The sequence below is a fragment of the Coregonus lavaretus genome (genome assembly GCF_964263955.1).
Source record: "Coregonus lavaretus genome assembly, chromosome: 31".
Classification (NCBI taxonomy): Eukaryota; Metazoa; Chordata; class Actinopteri; order Salmoniformes; family Salmonidae; genus Coregonus; species Coregonus lavaretus.
This window is the reverse complement of record NC_140018.1, coordinates 21,165,866-21,190,709: the sequence shown is the minus strand read 5'-3', so window position 1 is coordinate 21,190,709 and position 24,844 is coordinate 21,165,866. Positions and strand designations below refer to the sequence as shown.

Below are 24,844 nucleotides of genomic sequence, written 5' to 3'. Positions count from 1 at the left end.
TCAACACGCGACAAGAAGTTGCCAACTTTTGCACTTTTTTTGTTGTCTGAGTGAGGGAAATGCTGTAAATTAAGATGACTCAATGTATTTTGAAAGATGAGACATTCATGATTATAAAAAATACCGCTTTAATGTCATACAAGCAAACCATACACCCGTGAGCCCAAATGTGGACTTCACATTTCATAAAACTCATGTCATATAGTGTCAATGTTTATGATCACTATGTTTGATGTACAGTTACAAGATGACATGGATTCATGACCTGGGTTGTTCTGAACAGAATTAGCCTATTTTTCTTTATTGTGAAGAAAATGTGCCACTGCACACTCACCTGAATGCACTCATGACTCCTTTCTACCCGTACCAAAATTACAATCTGTTTCTCTGAATTGCCTTGTGAATTCCTAACACATATTTTATAACTTAGCTAGTCATGTTGGTAATAGAACAAGCTTTCAAATCATGCCCATCTGAACCAGATTACGATTTATAATGGACCGTTTTTGGATTGCATAAACATCAACAGTAATTGTCTGATGGGAGGGATGCAGGGTTGTGTTCCAAACAGAACAACTACAAGTGTGCTTGCTCTAGTTCATCAACGGCACAGCTAGGAGAGCTAAAAAAAAGTTCATTGAAAGTGCTTAAGAACAGTGCACACTTTGGAGAGGTGTGTGGCCACTTGGAGACACCAGTTAGTTCCCTCACCCAAACCCTTGTACATTTTTTGTCTTATGCTACACCTACTGTATATTTTCCAGGAATAGTCTTATCATGTTACTGAATGTATCCAGAGTATTATCAACAAATGCGGTGAAATGTACAGTAAATGTAAAATGCACATAAAATCAACCATGTAATGTTTGGAATCAGTCTTGTGTCAGGTGAACTGTTGTGTACTCACCTTTGGTCTAATAATTTTCCCATTATCTTCAAACTGTTCCCTTTCAATTGCTACCATTGTTATGCATTTAATATTTCGTCTGTAAGAAACATTTCAGTTTATCCCTATCCATATAGGCCAATTCCCCTGAGTGTAAGAGGTTAAGGAGTTAAGAGAATTACTGTAGATGGTTACTGTAGACGATTGCTCTTCTCTTATCCTTAAACCCTCTTTTCCTGCCTTGCATCCTGGCTAAAGATCCCAGTTCAGGAAGAGTTCAGTCTGTCATATTCTTATCAGCTCCAGCGCCCAGTTAGAGGAAACGAAGAGGACTGAGCAGCAGCAGCACTAGAGTAGATACTCTGGGTGAACAGCTCATGGTTAAGTTGGAGTTAATGTGGAAGCACACTAGTTTCAGTGTGTGTGTGGGGGTGAGGGAGTGAATGTGTGCAATGTGCATGCCTGTGGTATGTAGCCTATGCGTGAGTGTACACCACAGTATGTGTTGTGATGGAGGACCTAACGCCGTGGCTTGGCTGAGCTGACGGTCCATTCTGACAGCACAGCAGTATTATGACAGCCTGCTGAGCAGAGGGAGGGAGAAAGAAGTTCTGCTGACATCTGAAAGCCCCAGTCAGCCCAGAGGAGTGTCTCTTATGGAAGGGAAGTGTCCACTCCTATTATCAATCACCAGCACAGTGGGAGGATTCAGGATGGAGGATCCTGCCCTGACAGAGAGGCTGCTGGGATACGTGGAGTGTAGAAGATGTTGCCCATCCCCCCCCCTAACCACTGATACAGAGTCAGATCTTGTATTATCCTCTATTGGTTAAGGTTATGAATGGGGCTAGGGTAATCTGATCCTAGATCTTTGGTGAAGGGCAACTTCTACCTCAAGCCTGTGCAGAAGGCATCCTGGGATTTATGCATGGACTCTCATAATTTATACATGGACTCTACCATAATTCCTCTGGGCTATGCTTAAGTCTGCTGTTGACTGAGTTTGTCACACAGAGACACAGACAGAGGAACAGGACTGGAAGTGTTGTCAAGCTAGAGTGGTTCTGACAAGATAGAGGCTGGAAGGGAGACTCATCCACTCTCACTGATACTTTATTTAAAACCAAACTAGATTTGAAATTGTTGATACAAATAAACTGTCACGAACGTTGAGAGACGGGTCGGACCAAGGTGCAGCGTGAAAAGCATACATATTTATTAACTAAATAAACATTCAACAAAACAAGAAACAACGTAACCTGAAATCCAAAGGGCTTTACACATACCAGCCTAACAGGAACAAGATCCCACAATACACAGTAGGCAATGGGCTACCTAAGTATGAACCCCAATCAGAGACAAAGAGCGACAGCTGCCTCTGATTGGGAATCATACCCGCCCAGACATAGAAATAGAATAACTAGAACCTAAACATAGAATATATAACAGATTCCACACCCTGACTCAAACCTGACATAACGGGAGGGTCCGGGTGGCTTCCCGCTTCGGTGGCGGCTCCGGACGTGACGTCTTTTCCCTTGCTGCCTGGACCGGTCTGGACCTCAACACGGAGCTTCCCCTCTCAGTCCTCCCACGATGCACCGATCCCTGTCTGGACCCTGGTGTGGGAGACCCCGAACCTGGAGAGGGGCTGACATCTGGACCCGGAGTAGAGCCGCTGACCGGAGCTGAACTGGATCCCGGTGGAGCGGACTGCTCTGGCTCCGGAGTGGAGCAACCGGCCAGAGCTGGATCAGGCACCGGTGGAGCGGATTGCTCTGGCTCCGGAGTGGAACCGCTGACCGGAGCTAGACTGGGCACACGCACCACTGGTCTGGTGCGAGGAGCAGGTACGGGCCTTACCGGACTGGGAACACGCACCACTGGCCTGGTGCGGGGAGCAGGTACGGGGCGTACCGGGCTGGCGACACGCACTACTGGTTTGGTGCGAGGAGCAGGTACGGGCTGTACCGGACTGGGAACACGCACCACTGGCCTGGTGTGGGGAGCAGGTGCGGGGCGTACCGGGCTGGCGACACGCACCACTGGTTTGGTGCGAGGAGCAGGTACGGGCCGTACCGGGCTGGATGCACGCACCACTGGTTTGGTGCGAGGAGCAGGTACGGGCCGTACCGGGCTGGATGCACGCACCACTGCTTTGGTGCGAGGAACAGGTACGGGCCGTACCGGACTGGATACACGCACCACTGGTTTGGTGCCGGGAGCAGGCACGTGCCGTGCCGGACTGGAGACATGCACCACTGGTTTGGTGCAGGGAGCAGGCACGGGCCGTACCGGACTGGGAGCACGCACCACTGGCTTGGTGCGAGGAGCAGGCACGGGCCGTGCCGGACTGGGAGCACGCACCACTGGCTTGGTGCGAGAAGCAGGCACGAGGCATACCAGACTGGAAACCGACACTGGAGGTCTACGACTGTACCAGTCCTTTACTCTCCGCGCCCAATCCTCCTCCAGTGAGGACTCCTCCGGGAGCCCCACCGGGTGCAGTGGTCGGGGCTCTTCTCTCTCGATCCCCGACCACCCCTTTAGCCCCCCAACATTTTTTTCTTGGGGCTGCCTCTCGGGCTTCCTCCTCGGCTGGCGGTGTCGCCGTTGCTTCTCTCCTGCCTGGGTTTCCTCCTTCGCCCAGGGTCCTCTATTGGCTACTCTCTCCTTCTCCACCCTCCATATGCTTGGCCAGATCCTCTCTTATCTCCCCCCAAGTCCATGATCTCTGCTCCTCCACCTATGTCCAGGGTGTCTGCTGCTCCTGGGCACGCTGCTTGGTCCGTTCTTGGTGGGATCTTCTGTCACTAACGTTGAGAGACGGGTCGGACCAAGGTGCAGCGTGAAAAGCGTACATGTTTATTAACTAAATAAACATTCAACAAAAGTCCAAAGGGCTATACACATACCAGCCTAACAGGAACAAGATCCCACAATACACAGTAGGCAATGGGCTACCTAAGTATGATCCCCAATCAGAGACAAAGAGCGACAGCTGCCTCTGATTGGGAATCATACCCGGCCAGACATAGAAATAGAATAACTAGAACCTAAACATAGAATATATAACATAGATTCCACACCCTGACTCAACAAACAAGAGTTCTATAGGTCAGGGCGTGACATAAACACACACAAACACACACACACGCACTCTAGTGGTGCCCGGGTCAGCTGTTTGTTCACCCGCACCCACCCACAATTGCTAATAACCCATCCGCAACCGCCCGACTATATGTGCACCCGACCCTAACCCGCAAATATAGAAAATGTGCTGTAGGCTACAGTCAGAGAGAGCGGAATGATTTTTTGACAGGGGGTGCAGGATTTTTTGCCTAATTTAGATATGTTTCTGCTTATAATTTCTGACATGTTGGTAGGCTATTTGTTAGTCAACTTGTCTATAATTAGATACAGCCAGCTTCTCTTCAGTCATTATATGTTGCCCTAGAAGACTAAATAAACCCTTGCTCACCAGATTGTCATAAATTATAGAATGAATGCTTCAATCTAGTTGACATCGGTAAAGTTTTCTCTCTCCTCTCTGCTTCTTTCGTGGAGCAAAGAGGTTTAGAGACCGGGGTGAAAATGCAATAACAACAAAATGTATGGGAAAGTTTCCAAATGAGATCAGTTTGACCGGTTGTAAGGAAATAGAAAGCTGTGAAAACGACCCAACATGTTTCTGATAAGATTTCAGTTTGGCTTGGATGCATATTTTATGTGGTTGAAATACTATCAGCTTTAATGATGCTGATAAAGATAGCACCTCTACAGACTGGCCTCTAATTTTTTTCGGCACAGAGCAAATTTCAGGTCTGCTGAGCACAAACTTGAACGTTGTGAAAATTCTGTGCCACTTCCAGCACACGTTTACTATGAACACTGAGGCTGTACCCGCTTTAATATACAGTTTCAGACAGTGGTCAAGTAGGCTACTGTGGCTATTTAATCATAATGTAGGCCTACCAGAGTGGCAATGGATAAAATGCATCCCATAACATTTTAACATGGAAATAGCTGTTCTATAATTCAGCCTACAGTAGCAGCCAATGTGTGGTGTCAATGTAGGCCTACACTCCATTAGACTTTTGAAAAAAACATGCAGTGCTTGACATTAACCTGTTTTTCCACATGTCCTTCAAGGAGGTGACTGAAAATGTTGTTGTGTTGTTTGATTCAAGAAACCACTTTACAAAATAAAATGCATTATTATTCCCATACCGTTATTACAGAGAATCAGACAAATTATGCTACCCTCTGTATAAGAATACAGTTGTATTCCAGCCACTAGGGGGTAGTCCATTGGAAATGTAGAAGAAAGGTTTAAGTGAACTGGGGGAGAGGAAGAAAAAACTATTTTAAAAAACTGCTGTTACATCATGCTGACATTATTAAAATTCAAGTAAACAGTACCTTTCGTGTTGGAGTTTATATTATAAGCTCAAAGAAAGGGTAACATCTGCCTATTGGCTACTTAGCTTATTCATGCCTGTTTCAAAATACAACACTGCCCCTTTAAGACAAAAAAAAGCTCTTTACCCGACTCACTTTTCAAAGGTGTCTAGAAATGTACACGTTTTGTGCTCTTGTAGGAAGCAATCACTCCCCCATTGCTGACTGCAAATTATCTATAACTGGGCTAATAACTCATTAACTAGCAAAGGCTATGAACAAATGTGCACAGGTGACTACATGCAGCTCTCGATTTGATCTCAAACAAGCGCATCTACTTATGACCGCTCATGCTGTAAACACAGTCCAGTTCAAAGTGAATTACACAGATCCATAAATGGCAATGGTCTATTTGCATATAGGCCTACTGCAGCTCTGATTGGTTATGCCACACCAGTCTGTGTAGAGTACGGGCTGAGTTGTGATTGTCAATGCAATAGAATCCTACTCCGATGCGTTCTACCTACAACAAAATCTCTTGCATAGTTAGTTTTGCATACTAAGTGTTGCGTAGTTCGTTTTGTTTCGGTATGTTGCATTGAAAGTGGCTGATATTGCGTTGATTCGATCACAATTCCCACAGTAAAGGGAAAAGTTGGTAGTGTTAACTAATGCGGAAAAGTAGAAAGTTGAGTGAAGTTCAATCTCGTGCTTCTCTGCGCTGGCTGATATTTCTTCTGCACGGCAGTCCCTGGGGAGCTTAGAGGGAACATTGCTAGCGTACTACATACCCAAATTCAACAGACATGCATCGCATTAATCAGCCTGATAATAGCTCATTTCCAATTCTATACATTTGTCTAAACTCTGAATAGAATAGAAATTGAGTTATAGGCCTACTCAGGCTGGTTATAGGCAAACTATCACATTCGACCTATAACACAGCCTATAGCCCATCTATCCTTTTTAAAAAGGACTGAAGACAGAAACAGATAATTTGGTTCCATTTCAACATATTTATTAGTGAAACCAAAGTGCTGTCACATATATACATTAAATCAAATAGCCTAGTAGACACACCAAAACTTTTCAAATGTTCAGATCAAAAGGCTATTGCACACGAAAACGTGGACAGTCGGGCATCACAAAATCAGAACCGCTTGACAGCAACATGATAAACTAAAGCACTGATCATTGGGAATGAGATCAGAATGACTGCTAAGGCTTGATACATAAATGTAATAATTTAATAGGTAGCCTAACCTACAAAAGTAAAACAATCCATATGTTCAAATCAAAAGGCCTGATTAACATGACATCAATAACGCAGCCACATCCCGAGTTCCCGGTGCCGACACTTTCAGAAATCAAAAGATGGTTTAATATTTAGTTTAAAAGCTCTGACAAAGGCCAAGAGAACAAGAAACACTTTTCTATGAGAAAACAGAAATCCACTTTGGGTAAAATATATATATTTTAAACATATGTTTTCAAAGATGTAGCCTACGATGCAATACTCGTGATCATTTTAAGGAGAACAAAAACTACTGAGCCTACATTTGAACACCACCGCAGAAGCTTCGCTATTCGGCATCTTCACAATTAAGTAGCCTAGTTTGGTTGTTTGGCTACTTGAAGAGAACTAGGGCCTATCACTCGCAGCCACCTATTCCAATGCTTTTGGAAAAGTGTGCATCGAATTCTAAGTATAACATCCTGGCATTTAAACTCATTTAAAATTCACACACTATAAAACATTCTATTTTCGCATACTGAGAATGTGTCATGCGCGATTGCGTTGTTTCCCACTATTCGTTGATTTCGGCAGCGCATCCCCATATAAAATTGAGCAGCTGTTGTCAAAGCCGAAATAAGTATGGCATCCGGGCATTAAAATGTCGCATGCTATTAAACTTTATTTTTTCCCATACTCAAACGGCCTACTATTTAGGACGCAAGTATGGATATTCAGACACGGCCACTGTCCCTAACTGCGCATTCACATTCTCTCCACTCCTGTTCCCGAGTCAAAATGTACATTCGGTGTATCATTTTACTGCAAGAAATGCTTAATTCTGCAGAAGTTATTATTTAGATTATGTGAGAGGTTATAGACCTGCAGTCAGAGTTCAGATTTCAGTTTCTATTTAACCCCTCTATACTATGAAATAAAGATAAATTATATAAAGAATGATACTAATAAGCTTTGGAGCACCTTAAATGGGCAAAAAGGCAAACTCATTAATTGAATCAGATGGGTAATTCATCACCAAACCCACGGATATTGCCAACTACTTTAATGATTTTTTCATTGCCAAGCTTAGCAAACTTAGGCATGACATGCCAGCAACAAATGCCGACCGTACACATCAAAGTATAACTGACCAAATTATGAAAGCCAAGCATTGTAATTTTGAATTCCGTAAAGTGAGTGTAGAAGGGGTGAAAACAGTATTGTTGTCTATCAACAATGACAAGCCACCTGGGTCTGACAACTTGGATGGAAAATTACTGAGGATAATAGCGGACGATATTGCCAATCCTATTTGCCATATCTTCAATCTTCAATCCTACAAGAAAATGTGTGCCCTCCGGCCTGGAGGGAAGCAAAAGTCATTCCGCTACCCAAGAATAGTAAAGTCCCATTTACTGTCTCAAATAGCCAACCAATCAGCATGTTACCAACCCTTTTGGAAAAAATGGTGTTTGACCAGATACAATGCTATTTTACAGTAAACAAATTGACAACAGACTTTCAGCACGCTTATAGGGAAGGGCATTCAACATGCACAGCACTTCAAATTACTGATGATTGGCTGAGAGAAATTGATGATAAAAAGATTGTGGGAGCTATTTTGTTTGACTTCAGTGCGGCTTTTGATATTATCGATCATAGTCTACTGCTGGAAAAACGTATGTGTTATGGCTTTACACCCCCTGTTATATTGTGGATAAGTTACCTGTCAAACAGAACACAGAGGGTGTTTTTTAATGGAAGCCTCTCCAACATAATCCAGGTAGAATCAGACATTCCTCAGGGCAGCTGTCTAGGCCCCTTACTTTTTTCAATCTTTACTAATGACCTGCCACTGGCTTTGAGTAAGTTGAAGTCGGAAGTTTACAAACACTTAGGTTGGAGTCATTAAAACTCATTTTTCAACCTCTCCACAAATGTATTGTTAACAAACTATAGTTTGGGCAAGTTGGTTAGGACATCTACTTTGTGCATGACACAAGCAATTTTTCCAACAATTGTTTACAAACAGATTATTTCACTTATAATTCACTGTATCACAATTCCAGTGGGTCAGAAGTTTACATACACTAAGTTGTCTGTGCCTTTAAACAGCTTGTAAAATTCCAGAAAATGATGTCATGGCTTTAGAAGCTTCTGATAGGGTAATTTACATCATTTGAGTCAATTGGAGGTGTACCTGTGGATGTATTTCAAGGCCTACCTTCAAACTTAGTGCCTCTTTGCTTGACATCATGGGAAAATGAAAAGAAATCAGCCAAGACCTCAGAAAAAAATGGTAGACCTCCACAAGTCTGGTTCATCCTTGGGAGCAATTTCCAAACGCCTGAAGGTACCACGTTCATCTGTACAAACAATAGTATGCAAGTATAAACACCATGGGACCACGCAGCCGTCATACCGCTCAGGAAGGAGATGCGTTCTGTCTCCTAGAGATGAACGTACTTTGGTGCGAAAAGTGCAAATCAATCCCAGAACAACAGCAAAGGACCCTGTGAAGATGCTGGAGGAAACAGGTACAAAAGTATCTATATCCATAGTAAAACAAGTCCTATATCGATATAACCTGAAAAGCCGCTCAGCAAGAAAGAAGCCACTGCTCCAAAACCGCCAAATAAAAGCCAGACTACGGTTTGCAACTGCACATGGGGACAAAGATCATACTTTTTGGAGAAATGTCCTCTGGTCTAATGAAACAAAAATAGAACTGTTTGGCCATAATGACCATTGTTATGTTTGGAGGAAAAAGGGGCAGGCTTGCAATCCGAAGAACACCATCCCAACCGTGAAGAACAGGGGTGGCAGCATCATGCTGTGGTGGTGCTTTGCAGCAGGAGGGACTGGTGCAATTCACAAAATAGATGGCATCACAAGGAAGGAAAATTATTTTACATTACATTTACGTAATTTAGCAGACGCTCTTATCCAGAGCGACTTACAAATTGGATATATTATGTGGATATATTGAAGCAACATCTCAAGTCATCAGTCAGGAAGTTAAAGCTTGGTCGCAAATGGGTCTTCCAAATGGACAATGATCCCAACTTCCAAAGGCAAAATGGCTTAAGGACAACAAAGTCAAGGTATTGGAGTGGCCATCACAAAGCCCTGACCTCAATCCTATAGAAAATGTGTGGGCAGAACTGAAAAAGCATGTGCGAGCAAGGAGGCCTACAAACCTGATTCAGTTACACCAGTTCTGTCAGGAGGAATGGGCCAAAATTCACCCAACCTATTGTGGGAAGCTTGTGGAAGGCTACCCGAAAAGTTTCACCCAAGTTAAACAATTTAATGGCAGTGTTACCAAATACTAATTGAGTGTATGTAAACTTCTGACCCACTGGGAATGTGATGAAATAAATAAAAGCTGAAATAAATCATTCTCTCTACTATTATTCTGACATTTCACATTCTTAAAATAAAGTGGTGATCCTAATTGACCTAAGACAGGGAGTTTTTACTAGGATTAAATGTCAGGAATTGTGAAAAACTGAGTTTAAATGTATTTGGCTAAGGTGTATGTAAACTTCCGACTTCAACTGTATATGTATGCGGATGACTCAACACTATACACGTCAGCTACTACAGTGAATAAAATCACTGCAACACTAACAAAGAGCTGCAGGCAGTTTCAGAATGGGTGGCAAGAAATAAGTTAGTCCTGAATATTTCAAAAACTAAAAGCATTGTATTTGGGACAAATCATTCACTAAACCCTAAACCTCAACTAAATAATGTAATCAATAATGTGGAAATTGAGCAAGTTGAGGTGACTAAACTGCTTGGGGTAACCCTGGATTGTAAACTGTCATGGTCAAAACATGTTGATGCAACAGTAGCTAAGATGGGGAGAAGTCTGTCCATAATAAAGCAGTGCACAGCTCGGACACCCATGCATACCCCACAAGACATGCCACCAGAGGTCTCTTCACAATCCTTATGTCCAGAAGTGCACAGTACTACATAGAGCCATGACTACACGGAACCCTATTCTACATCAGGTAACTGATGCAAGCAGTAGAATCAGATTTATAAAACAGATAAAAATACACCTTATGGAACAGCGGGGTCTGTGAAGAGACACACACACATGCTAACACACGCACTCTGCACACACGTACACATGGATTTTGTATTGTAGATACTGTATGTGGTAGTAGAGTGTAATCCATGGAGTGGTCCTTTGGAGGAAGGATTGTTGGCGTATAGTTGAGAGATAATTAATCGAGGTTGGCATATGTATGACATTCTGGCCTTACCTAGGCCTCCTTTTGAGGCTCTGTGATGTTTCATCTGTGGATGCTAGGGCAAGGATTGGTGTCATGGGAAGCTTTACCTCTTGCTCTGTAATATGAGTAGTATTTTAATTTCAATAAAACGTTTTTTACATTAATTTATGAATATTGACAAATATAAATTGAATATTGAAAATATACCATTTTTGATTTGGCACATTTTTCAATATATTGTTGAACATAATATACTCTAGTCTACGGGCATATCAAAATTCCAGAGTGGGTTCTCTGCTAGTTTTCAAGTTATGTCCCATTTTATTCCGAGAAATTGTCATAGTAGGCAATGTAGCCAATCACAGCCCTTCTTTTACTTGTATCATTGCACATCCTGCAAATCACCAGCAGGAGCGACCATTTTGAATCCATTTTCACATTCACTCTGTTGGTAACGCTTACAAATTGGATTATAACGCTAAAAGTAGCAGAGGCCCCGGTCTGGAACTTTGATATGCCCGTAGAGTGTATTGTGTTCAATAATATATTGAAAAATAAACGGCAGTCATTTATTGAAGTCTACAAGGGCCATTGTTTGTCTGAGAACAACGTAAGAGTGCTGTATCGATAGCTATGATTCTAATCTATCATTGCATAATAATCACTGCTCTATCAGACATAACATTTTCCTAATCCAGGCACTTGTCATCTCCCGTCTGGATTTCTGCAACTCGCTGTTGGCTGGGCTCCCTGCCTGTGCCATTAAACCCCTACAACTCATCCAGAATGCTGCAGCTCGTCTGGTGTTCAACCTTCCCAAGTTCTCTCACGTCACACCGCTCCTCCGCACACTCCACTGGCTTCCAGTTGAAGCCCGCATCTGCTACAAGACCATGGTGCTTGCCTACGGAGCTGTGAGGGGAACGGCACCTCCTTACCTTCAGGCTCTGATCAGTCCCTACACCCAAACGAGGGCATTGCGTTCATCCACCTCTGGCCTGCTGGCCCCGCTACCTCTGCGGAAGCACAGTTCCCGCTCAGCCCAGTCAAAACTGTTCGCTGCTCTGGCACCCCAATGGTGGAACAAGCTCCCTCACGACGCCATGACAGCGGAGTCACTGACCACCTTCCGGAGACACTGGATACCTGGAATAGGATAAAGTAATCCTTCTACCCTCCCCCTCCCCCAATCCCCCCCCCAAAATAAATAAATATATATTGTAAAGTATTGTAAAGTGGTTGTCCCACTGGCTATCATAAGGTGAATGCACCAATTTGTAAGTCGCTCTGGATAAGAGCGTCTGCTAAATGACAAAAATGTAAATGTAAATGTAGAGTAGTGGCCTGAGGGCACATACTTAATGTTTTTTGAAAAGTGTTATGAAATGTAATGTCATGTAATATTTGGACCCCAGGAAGAGTAGCTGCTGCCATGGGGATCCTTAATAAATACAAATACAAACCGTTCCATTGACGTGCCATAGGCCTATTTGCCATTGGCCGATCACGTGGACTGGGATATGTTCCGGATTGCCTCTGAGAATAGTATTGACGTATACACTGACTCGGTGACTGAGTTCATCAGGAAGTGCATTGAGGATGTTGTTCCCACTGTGACTTATCCAAACCAAAACTGTGGATAGATGGTAGTATTCGTGCAAAACTGAAAGCGCGAACCACCTAATTTAACCACGGCAAGGTGACTGGGAACATGGACGTGTACAAACAGACCAGCTATGACCTCCGTAACGTTATCAAACAGGCAAAACGTCAGTACAGAAACAAAGTGTAGTCGCAATTCAACGGCTCAGATACGAGACGTATGTGGCAGGGACTCCAAACAATCACAGACTATAAAGGGAAAGCCAAACACGTTGCGGACACCGACGCCTTGCTCCCGGACAAGCTAAACACCCTCTTCTGCTGCTTAGAGGAAAACACAGCGCCGCCACAGTGCCGCCACATCGTTCTCCGTGGCTGACGTGAGAAAGACATTTAAGTGTGTTAACCCTCACAAGGAATCCCAAGCCTGGAGTGTTTACGGACATATTTAATTTCTCCATATCCCAGTCTGTTGTCCACACTTGTTCCTGTACCCAAGAAAGCGAAGGTAACTGAACTAAATGACTATCACCCTGTAGCACTCACTTCTGTCATCATGAAGTGCTTTGAGAGGCTAGTTAAGGATCATATCACTTCCACCATACCCGACACCCTAGACCTACTACAATTTACATACCGCCCCAACAGATCCACGGATGATGCAATCGCCATCGCACTGCACACTGCCCTATCCCATCTGGACAAGAGGAATACCTATGTAAGAATGCTGTTCAATGACTACAGCTCAGCATTCAACACCATAGTGCCCTCCGGGTCTGAACCCCGCCCTGTGCAAATGGGTCCTGGACTTCCTGACCGGGCCACCCCAGGTGGTGAAGGTAAGCAACAACACCTCCGCTACACTGATCCTCAACACAGGGGCCCCACAAGGGTGCATGCTCAGCCCCCTCCTGTATTCTCTGTTCACCCATGACTGCGTGGCCACGCATATCTCCAACTCAATCATCAAGTTTGCAGACGACACAACAGTTGTAGGCCTGATTACCAACAATGACGAGACAGCCTACAGGGAGGAGGAGAGGACCCTGGCAGAGTGGTGCCGGGAAAATAACCTCTTCCTCAACAAAACGAAGGAGCCAATTGTAGACTTCAGAAGAGAGCAGAGAGAGCACGCCCCCATCCACATCTATGGGGCCGCAGTGGAGAGGGTGAAAATCTTCAAGTTCCCCGGCATGCACATCACTGACAACCTGAAATGGTCCATCCACACAGACAGTGTGGTGAAGAAGGCGCAACAGCGCCTCTTCAACCTCAGGAGGCTGAAGAAATTCAGCTTGGCCCCCAAGACGAACTTCTACAGATGCACCATTGAGAGCACTGCTCTCAATGGTGCATCTGGTACGGCAATTGCGCCGTCCGTAACCACAGGTCCGTAACCACAGTCACTTTTACTAGCTGGCTACCACCCGGTACTCTAACCCTGCACCTTAGAGACTGCTGCCCTATTTACATAGTCATTGAACACTGGTCACTTTAATAATGTTTACATACTGTTTTACCCACTTCAAATGTATATACTGTTTTCTAGTCAAGGCTCATCCTATAAAACTACTGCTGTACACACCCTTTCTGTCCATAATGTCTACACACACCATCATATACATATGTATTTATATTCTGGACTCCTGACAATGCTCATTCTAATATTTCTATATTTCTTGATTCCTTTCTTAATTTTGGGGGGGGATTTGCGTGTATTGTTTTGTATTGTTAGGGATCACTGCACTGTTGGAGCTAGGAACATAAGCATTTCGCTACACCCGCGATAACAGCTGCAAAATATGTGTACGCGACCAATACAATTTTATGTTATTTGATTTATTTTAAGTTCCCGTCTAGTGACTGTCAAATTTGTATAGCGCCTCACAATCATCATACATAACATAGGCACTGCTATCATCCTCTTCTACCACTTCACCAACTCTTTCCCAAACATTACTTTTCTGGCCCTCCCTTCTCTTTATTTTCAACTCTCCATTTCGCAGCTTTTCTCTTATTGAATTAAACTCCGATATTGTCCATTTTGCCTCAGTGGATTGACGTTAACTTTTTCTGCCCGTTCCCAAAAGCATTTGGCGATTGGCGTGTAGGCTATTTGGCTCTCGTAAAGTTAGGCCCTAAAGCTGCTTACGCACTAATGTCAGATAGCCTAAACACAATGAAAGAAAAACATAAATGTAGCCTATAGATATAAATTGTACAAGAATGATACCTTAAAAAAATCCATAAATGTATTGTTTTCTCTTTATTCAACCCGCCTGCCCCGCGGATATAACCGCAGAGACTGCGGGTTATGACTCAACCCACGCATCTCTAATGCACTCACACACACACACACACACGCATGCACACACAAACACCACAGTGCCCTGTTGCTGTCTGGTAAGATGAGAGCCTTCTTACTCATCCTCCTGGCCTGGTTTGGTGTCCTCTCAGCTGGCAGAGGGCAGGCTGAGGCTGAGGCTGAGGCTGTAATAGGATCTGGGGCTGGCTCAGGGTGCAGCAGCTACAACATTACTCAGCCCAGCTCAGACTGACTAGATACGTTTTTTAAAGTCATAGCTCAGCTCAGCAATCCAAAGCCTAATGATGATGTAACCCAAGCCTCTGCTGGAATGGCCAAAGGGGAATGACCAGGGGATTTCTGTCATACCTGGGTTATGTTTGTGTGTGTTGTGATTTGACATTGGGGGTGAAACCTCTTTGACATCTGGTATGTGTGTGTCTGTGCGCGTGTGTGTGTGTGCGTGTGTGTGTGTGCATTTATACACTACGGATTTGGAAAGCGAAGATAAAACTTTTCATTTGGCTCTAATCTCCAGCATTTTGGATTTGAGATTAAATGTTTCATATGAGGCGACAGTACAGAATGTCACCTTTTATTTGAGGGTATTTTAATGATTTGCTTTACCCTTTAGAAATGAAATAAATGTATGTATCTAGTCCCCATTTGAAGGTATCATAAGTATTTGGACAAATTCACTTGTGTGTATTAAAGTAGTCAAATGTTTAGTATTTGGTCCCATATTCTTAGCACGCAATGATTACAATTAATGTGGATGCTACCATGATTATAACGACACAGGATGAGACCCAGATGCAGACACAGGAGGCAGATGGTTTGAGTCTCTGATATTTATTAAAAGACAAGGGGCAGGCAAGAGGCAGGTCGAGGACAGGCAGATGTTCGTAAACCAGGTCAGAGTCAGATAGGTACAGGACGGCAGGCAGGCTCGAGGTCAGGGCAGGCTGAATGGTATGGCAGGCGGGCTCAGGGTCAGGGCAGGCAGAAATGGTTGGAACTGGGAGGACTAGAAAACAGGGTCTTGAAAAACAGGAGCACGGAAAAAACGCTGGTAGGCTTGACGAGACAAGACGAACTGGCAACAGACAAACAGAAAACACTGGTATAAATACACTGGGGATAATGGGGACAAATGGGAGACACCTGCTGGGGGGTGGAGACAAGCACAAGACAGGTGAAACAGATCAGGATGTGACAATGATTAGGGGTAATTATGAATGAATTGTGACTAATGATGAGTGAGAAAGTTACAGAGGCATAAATATCATACCCCCCAAAATGCTAACCTCTCCTGTTATTGGTAATGGTGAGAGGGTAGCATGTCTTAGGGGTCTGTAACTTTCTCACTCATCATTATTCACGATTCATTCATGATTATCCGTAATCATGGTAGCATCCACATTAATATAGACGTGTTCAGAAACATATTCTATTATTATTTATATTTACAGTAAAAGTACATTCTGTACTGGATCCTCATAAAAAGCATTTGATCTCAAATCCAAAATGCTGGATTATATAGCCAAATTAATAGTTTTAGCTTCACTTTCCAAATAAATATGTAGGGGAGTGTGTGGGTATGCAATTCTGAATGTGAGTTTCTTCATGTGCGTAATCCCCACTTGAAGTGGCTTGACAATAGCCCCCTACACCATAGTAATTGAGACTAATGAAGTACATTATCTTTCCTGACAGACCAAAGGAGTGGGAAGAGGCTCTTCTAAGTGAACAACAGTGACATTTAAAGAGGGCCTGCAGGCTGAGATCTACAGTGCCATGAAAAGTATTTGCCCTCTTTCTGATTTTCTCTATTTTTGCATATTTTTTATACTAAATGTTATCAGATCTTCAATCATAACCTAATATTAGATAAAGGTAACCTGAGTTTACAAATAACAAAAAAAGTTATACTACTTTTATTTAGTTAATTAACAAAGTTATGCAACACCCAACACTCAATAACTGGTTGTGCCACCTTTAGCTGCAATGACTGCAATCAAATGCTTCCCGTAGTTGTTGATCAGTTTCTCACATCGCTGTGGAGGAATTTTGGCCCACTCTTGCATGCAGAACTGCTTTAACTCAGCGACATTTGTGGGTTTTCAAGCATGAACTGCTCATTTCAAGTCCTGCCACAACATCTCAATTGGGATTAGGTCTGGACTTTGACTAGTTCATTCTAGATTTTTTGCTTTTTAACCATTTTCATGTAGACTTGATTGTGTGTTTTGGATCATTGTCTTGCTGCATGACCTAGCTGCGCTTCAGCTTCAGGTCACAGACGGATGGCCTGACATTCTCCTGTAGAATTCTCTGATACGGAGCAGAATTCATGGTTCCTTCTATTATGGCAAGTCGTCCAGGTCCTGAGGCTGCAAAGCATCATGCTTGACCGTTGGTATGAGGTTCTAACTGTGGAATGCAGTGTTTGGTTTTCACCAGACATAATGGACCTATCTCGTCCAAATAGTTGACTGAAGTTTGCCAAAAAGCACCTGGAAGCACCTGTATGATCATCAAGACTCTTGGAAGAATGTTCTATGGACAGATGAGACCTGGACGACTTGCCTTAATAGAAGGAACCATTAATTCTGTATCAGATAATTCTACAGGAGAATATTACATTTACATTTACATTTTAGTCATTTAGCAGACGCTCTTATCCAGAGCGACTTACAGTTAGTGAATATATTTTTTTTTATACTGGCCCCCCGTGGGAATCGAACCCACAACCCTGGCGTTGCAAACGCCATGCTCTATCAACTATCAATATCAGGCCATCCGTCGTGAGCTGAAGCTGAAGCGCAGCTGGGTCATGCAGCAAGACAATGATCCAAAACACACAATCAAGTCTACATGAAAATGGCTAAAAAGCAACACATTTGAAGTTTTGGAATTGCCTAGTCAAAATCCAGACCTAATCACAATTGAGATGTTGTGGCAGGACTTGAAACGAGCAGTTCATGCTTGAAAACCCATAAATGTTAAAGCAGTTCTGCATGCAAGAGTGGGCCAAAATTCCTCCACAGCGACATGAGAGATTGATCAACAACTACAGAAAGCGTTTGGTTGGAGCCATTGCAGCTAAAGGTGGCACAACCAGTTATTGAGTGTAAGGGGGCAATTACTTTTTCACACAGGGGCATTGGGTGTTGCATAACTTTGTTTATTAAATAAATTAAATAAGTATGTGATTGTTGTGTTATTTGTCCACTCAGGTTCCCTTGATCTAATATTAGGTTTTGGTTGAAGATCTGATAACATTCAGTATCAAAAATATGCAAAAGTAGAGAAAATTTGAAAGGGGGCAAATACTTTTTCACAGCACTGTATGTGTTCAGCACCACCTTCCAATCTGATGGGATTTATTTTGAACCTGTTCTTAGACACCCACCTCTCTGCCTGTCGCCTCCTGTAAGATTTTAGTTATTGAGGAAGAGTCTTGTCCAACCCCTTATACGTCCTCCGTGTCATGTGTCAAATTTCTTTACTGAAAAACACAGGATTTCACGTGGAAAAATCATATAATTTCACCTGAAATTTCACTTGAAATCATGTGTTTTTGGAACACTTCACATGTTCACGTGAAATTCATGTGTTCTTTTCCGTAATGGCCTACAGATCTCTGTAAGCCTGCTAATGCTCTCTCTCCATCCATTGCCTGCTCATCGAGCAAAGCCGCCTCAGAGATTTGTAGATATTGGGTTTGTTTAATGGCGCGAATGCGTGCTGCCAAATAACATTGATTGGCGAAGACAGGAGTTTTATCCCCACAGTGATTTATGAACATATTAAATCTAATTGGTTAAATGCAGAATGATAGCTAGACTTGAGAGCTTAATGTATCCCTGAATAGCTTGGAAAATCACGTCTGTTGTGGATGAATGGTTCAGTAGATACCCATAGATGTGTTGGCAGTGCCATTAAAAAGACTGAATACGGAGGTAATGCACTTCAGGCAGTTATCCAGAACTCTGCTCAGCAGTGGGCTTCAGCACAGCATGATCATTGTCATTAACACTCAAATGTGAAGCTGAGATAAAGTCTGACATTAATTTCACTTTATAGACAAAGTCTTTGCAGCAGATGCACTTTAGAGACAGAGATGAAATAGTCATAACCCACTGGGCACATACTCGTTTCCACGTTATTTTAATGAAATTACATTGAACCAACGTGGAATAGACATTGAATTGGTGCCCAGTGGGAAGTGTCACACTGGAGATGAAGGTGTATGAGGGGGTATGAATTTTGAATATTATAAATATTGTATTCCTCTATGGGATCTTCCTCTCAGGTAGGGAAGAGCAGTCAGACAGGCTGACAGACCCCCAGGCCAACTCTCTGCTCTACCACTCTTCTGGATGTGTCACTTTCATCTGGCTTTATCATAGGAGACAGTCACATCGCTACTAAACAATTAGAGGTTTGCTCTCCAAGAAACCTTCTAGACCCGCCCAGTTTCCCAATATCAAATGCAAGGTTATATTTAAGCAATAAGGCCTGAGGGGGTGTGGTTATATGGCCAATATACCACAACTAAGGGCTGTTCTTATTACGACACAATGTGTCAAATAACCCCCCCCCCCCCCAGGTGCCTTATTACTATTATAAACTGGTTACCAACGTAATTACATAAATGTTTTGTCATAGCCATGGTATACGGTCTGATATACCACGGCTGTCAGACAATCAGCATTTAGGGCTCAAACCACCCAGTTTATAATACTGGAATATGTTACTGCTTGGAAGGAAACCACCTGTTTTCTGGAAAAGTGAAATATTCAATGAAGTTGTTGAGACAAGGAAAGTCAGAGAGGGTCAGACCCGGTGCTTTAGACAAAATTGTCATTGTCATTCCTGTTCGTATCTCCACTGTCTTTCCTCTTTAGCTGTACATTGTAGAGGCAGCCTGTACTGCAGCTCGGCTGGCTGTTGTCTATTCTGTAATGGGCTGGGAAGGGCTGGCTGCTGGATGTTAACTGCTATGTTTGTCGTGCTGCTCTGAGCTTCTGGCCTGTCAGAATACATTCTCCTCCTCAGAGCTCGGAGTCTAGGCCCGCAGCCTCTCCTCTTCTCAGCCTGCCAGCCTAGGGCCCAGACATGGAGTCTCAGACACCACAGAGCCCTCTGGGTCACTGGCCTCCCATGTCCTGTGAGTCCCCAAACCACCACAGACCACCTCCTCTACCCTCTGTACCCTCACTTCTGGGCAGTCATCCAAGTTCAGACATGTGGCATAGTCTGCTAACAGTCCTCTGCCTACTAGGACCTCTGTCCTTGTGTTTCCCCTCCACACCCCCTGCCTACTCTCCTCAATACTGGTCAACCCAGACAAGTAACCTCAGCCAGAGTGTCCCATAGCCAATGTGGCCCCCTGTGGCCACTGAGTTCCCTAACCAGAAAAGGTCACTGCAATCACCCCTGCTGCTTTTTGCTTTGGCATCAGTGAGCATAGATTTGCCTCTCCTCACTTTGCCCAAAACCAGAGTTATCATTGTTCAACAAAGCTCTTTGTTCTACGTTGTGTAATCAGCTTTGAAACCCATGCAGTGACATGTTGGACTGTGATCCCTGCAGGGGATCATCACAGTTGTAATTGTTTTGATCAGCACTAAAACATAAAAACCTACCCTCAAGTAATTTGTCCTCTCCCTGAGGACTTAGTGAAATCTGCAGGCTTTATTCTGATGAATGGTCAGCATAGTGGTGATTCTTTGTGTTGAGGAATGGTGATAATTCCGAGGCTTGTGGTGAAAGATGAGCTTTTAACAAGGGCTGCTGGGAAGCCTTAATGTGAGAATGGTGTGGCTCAGAGAGAGTTGACGCCTGTCTTACTGACTGATCGACTGACTAGGTGCTTTGGGTGTTGAAAGCCTGGCCTCTAAGTGCACCCCCTCTCCCTGGAAGACAGATTGCTATTGATCGGAGCAGCAGGGAAGAAAGTTGGGGTGCTGTCCAGGGTACTAAAGAAGTAGTCTCCGATACTCTCATATACACATATGCACACAAACATGCACACGCACACACAACTTGCATTGATGGACTGGTTTGAGATTGTGATGAGTGCTTATTCTCACTATTTCTGGCGGAGGGAGCTGGGGAGATGGGGATCGATGGATGGGAGAGACTGAGCAGCAGGGTTGGGGTCAATTTCAATTATTTATCAAACATTGAATGCAGGCTTTGTTTTAAGTCATTTCAACTTGTATTTCTTTTTTTCCAGGATAGCTAGGCTGTTTAAACAGTGACATGAACAGCCTGAAAGCTTGAGATCTAATTGGAAGTTGTGGAATTGTTGGGGATAATATTGAATTGGGAATTTAATTCTGGGAATTTACCTAACATTGGAATTTAGAATAATTGAATTAAAGACTGATCTGGAATTTGAATTTAATTAAATGGAATTTACAGGGAGAGAGAATTGAATTTGTGGAATAACCCCAACCCTGCTGAGCAGGAAATATACTCTGGGGGATGGAATGAGACTGAGACTCTTTTCTCTGTGTATATCAAGGATGTCGCTCTTGCTGCTGGTGACTCTCAGATCCACCTCTACGCAGACGACACCATTTTGTATACATCTGGCCCTTCATTGGACACTGTGTTAACAAACCTCCAAACGAGCTTCAATGCCATACAACACTCCTTCCGTAGCCTCCAACTGCTCTTAAACACTAGTAAAACTAAATGCATGCTCTTCAATCGAACGCTGCTGGCACCCGCCCACCCGAGTAGAATCACTACTCTCGACGGGTCTGACCTAGAGTATGTGGACAACTACAAATACCTAGGTGTCTGGTTAGATTGTTAACTCTCCTTCCAGACTCATATTAAGCATCTCCAATCCAAAGTTAAATCTAGAATCGGCTTCCTATTTCGCAACAAAGCCTCCTTCACTCATGCTGCCAAACATGCTCTCGTAAAACTGACTATCCTACCGATCCTTGACTTCGGCGATGTCATTTACAAAATAGCCTCCAACACTCTACTCAGCAAATTGGATGTAGTCTATCACAGTGCCATCCGTTTTGTCACCAAAGCCCCATATACTACCCACCACTGTGACCTATACGCACTTGTTGGCTGGTCCTCACTACATATTCGTCGCCAAACCCACTGGCTCCAGGCCATCTATAAATCACTGCTCGGCAAATCTCCACCTTATCTTAGCTCATTGGTCACCATAGCAACACCCACCCGTAGTTTGCGCTCCAGCAGGTATATCTCACTGGTCATCCCCAAAGCCAACAACTCCTTTGGCCGCCATTCCTTCCAGTTCTCTGCTGCCAATGACTGGAACGAACTGCAAAAATCTCTGAAGCTGGAGACTCTTATCTCCCTCACTAACTTTAAGCATCAGTTGTCAGAGCACCTTACCGATCACTGCACCTGTACACAGCCCTTCTGAAATTAGCCCACTCAACTACCTCATCCCCATATTGTTATTTATTTTGCTCATTTGCACCCCAGTATCTATATTTGCACATCATCTCTTGCAGATCTATCATTCCAGTGTTAATACTAATTGTAATTATTTTGCACTATGGCCTATTTATTGCCTTACCTCCATAACTTGCTACATTTGCACACACTGTATATATATTTTCTGTGGTATTTTTGACTTTATGTTTTGTTTTACCCCATATGTAACTCTGTGTTGTTGTTTTTATCGCACTGCTTTGCTTTATCTTGGACAGGTCGCAATTGTAAATGAGAACTTGTTCTCAACTGGCTTACCTGGTTAAATAAAGGTTAAATAAAATAAAAATAAATAAAAAATGGAGCATGAGAAAACACAGACAGGAGGAGTGCCTTCAGGGCTTCGAGCCAAGCAGAATATTGAAAACAGACAACATTAGAGGAGAAATAGGAAACCTTTGTTACTATGGAGAGAGCTTATTTATGAACGTCTAACCCATAAGCCTCTTTTTAGTCTTCTCTTTGGGCTGAAATTTATTTTTGTCATTGTCAGAGGGAAGGTGCTGTGTGTGTGTGTTGATATTTTGGGTCTGAGAACCCTAGTTTGGTTGCATAGTGTGTGTGTGTGTGTGTTTGTGATAGCAGTGCCAGTGTTGTGTGTTAGAGCTCTGCAGGGTTGAGCTGACGGGACGGCACCATTACAGCGCAGGATTATAAAGTGATGACTGACTGTCTGACTGACTGTCCTGCTGCTACTTCACACTTCACTCTCTCTCTTTCTCTCACTCTCTACTCCCTTTCTGTCTGCCCCCTACCTCTCTCTCACTCTCTACGCCCTTTCTGTCTGCCCCCTACCTCTCTCTCACTCTCTACTCCCTTTCTGTCTGCCCTCTACCTCTCTCTCTCTTTCTCTCACTCTCTACTCCCTTTCTGTCTGTCTGCCCTCTACCTCTCTCTCTCTTTCTCTCTCTCTACTCCCTTTCTGTCTGCCCCCTACCTCTCTCTCACTCTCTACTCCCTTTCTGTCTGCCCCCTACCTCTCTCTCTTTCTCTCACGCTTCCTCTATTTCCCTCTGAGTTCCCTGACTTCCCTGACAAACTAAATGTGTGTGTTTGTTTTACAGCACAAACCCAATACCTATTCTGGTATCACTCACTCTTACTCTCTGAGCTCAACAATGGGCACCAGATGCTTCTGACGGTGTGCGTGCATGTGTGTCAGAAAATGCTGCGTCTCTGCTCTCCTCAGTCCAAGGACAACTGCACTATGCTGATGAGAACCTATGGGGAGCCAGTCTACGTGACCACACTCAATAAAATAATATTACACTCAGGCCATGACACTAAAGGATGCCCCAGGCTTTACTGACAGTGGGGGACTGACTAACTGGCTCTCTACATGAGCAAATGGTTTAGTCAAGTATTCCCCATCTTACCTCTGTTCTGTGTGTGAGAGAGGATAATCACTTCAATAGGAAGTTATTGAGTGTGTCTGAGGTGTTCAATACAGTTCATCAGCTAAAGTGATAGGGCCTTAGTTTGATTGGCTATTTGTCTTTTACTGCTCTAAAATATATGATGCTAAAGCTAATTCGTCAGTTTTTTCAGACCTGCAGCTCTGGATCGAAAGCCTGCAGAACTCAGTACCTTGAACGACGGCTACCAGATCCGCATCTGAGACTCCATGGAAGGAACTGGACTTCATTCTCCTGGTCTCTGCGACCCCCTACCCCCATCCCACCCTCTCCTGTCCAAGGTGCTTCTTTCATGCACTCTGACCCCCCCAGTCTGCCTCACAAACTCTCAAATGGGATATCTATTTAACAGACATTGTGTATATCATATTCATAAAGTATTTATAGGGTTCTACCAGCCTCTTCTGAAAGGGTGAAGATGATGACATTATGCTCAGTGCTAAACTGGAGGTTGACATCCAGTACGAACACATACATCATAGGTATTTCAACGTTGCTCTACTCCTGAAGGACAGTATGCCTTCTGTATACACATCTATTATGTTTTGAATAAAGGAGTGATGCCTAAATTGCGGACATCATATCAAGATCTCACATGCCTTTAGGGAAGTACATACTGTATGTGAGGGTGCTTTACATAGTTTTATGTAAAAAGGAGATCAACAGTTACACTTCAGTCACATTTACAGTGTGAAGATTGATCTTTAAATGCTGTGAATTTGATGCTGACATCATGTAAAAAAGATCAAATAGTGTGACATATCTATTTTTTCAAGCCCTTCATAAAATCTAAAGATTCTTTAGATTGAACAGTTGTAAAGAATGTTGAGTAGTTATCTGCTGGGCTGAGCTGTAGCTCAGTGTGATGAATGAGAGAGAGAGAGAGGTAGGCCTGAGGCGAAGGGAACCGAGAGGGGCCAAAGACCAAAGCAGTCAAGCAGAGAGCCTGCTGAGTACTGCGGCAAACCCCAGCCTCGACACTGACTCCCTGTCGACACTGACTCCCTGTTAGCTCTGGGTTAGATTATCCATCTGTCTCTGTCGGCCCACCCTCCTCTCTCACAGATACAGTATAGACCAGGGCTTTCCAACCCTGTTCCTGGAGAGCTACCCTCCTGTAGGTTATCGCTCCAACCCCAGTTGTAACTAACCTGATTCAACTTATCAACCAGCTAATTATTAGAATCAGGTGTGCTAGATTAGGGTTGGAGTGAAAACCTACGGGATGGTAGCTCTCCAGGAACAGGG

General features: G+C 43.6%; 1 protein-coding gene across 1 annotated transcript in view; it reads left to right on the top strand.

Moving 5' to 3' along the window:
- The window catches only part of LOC311107098 (tubulinyl-Tyr carboxypeptidase 2-like), a 46,840-nt gene extending 21,996 nt beyond the window's left edge, over positions 1 to 24,844 (top strand). Inside the window, exon 7 of the mRNA XM_084149572.1 lies at positions 23,730 to 24,844. Coding sequence (XP_084005698.1) covers positions 23,730 to 23,799 — 70 coding nt within the window. The 3' untranslated portion in view covers positions 23,800 to 24,844. The remainder of the gene's footprint in view (positions 1 to 23,729) is intronic.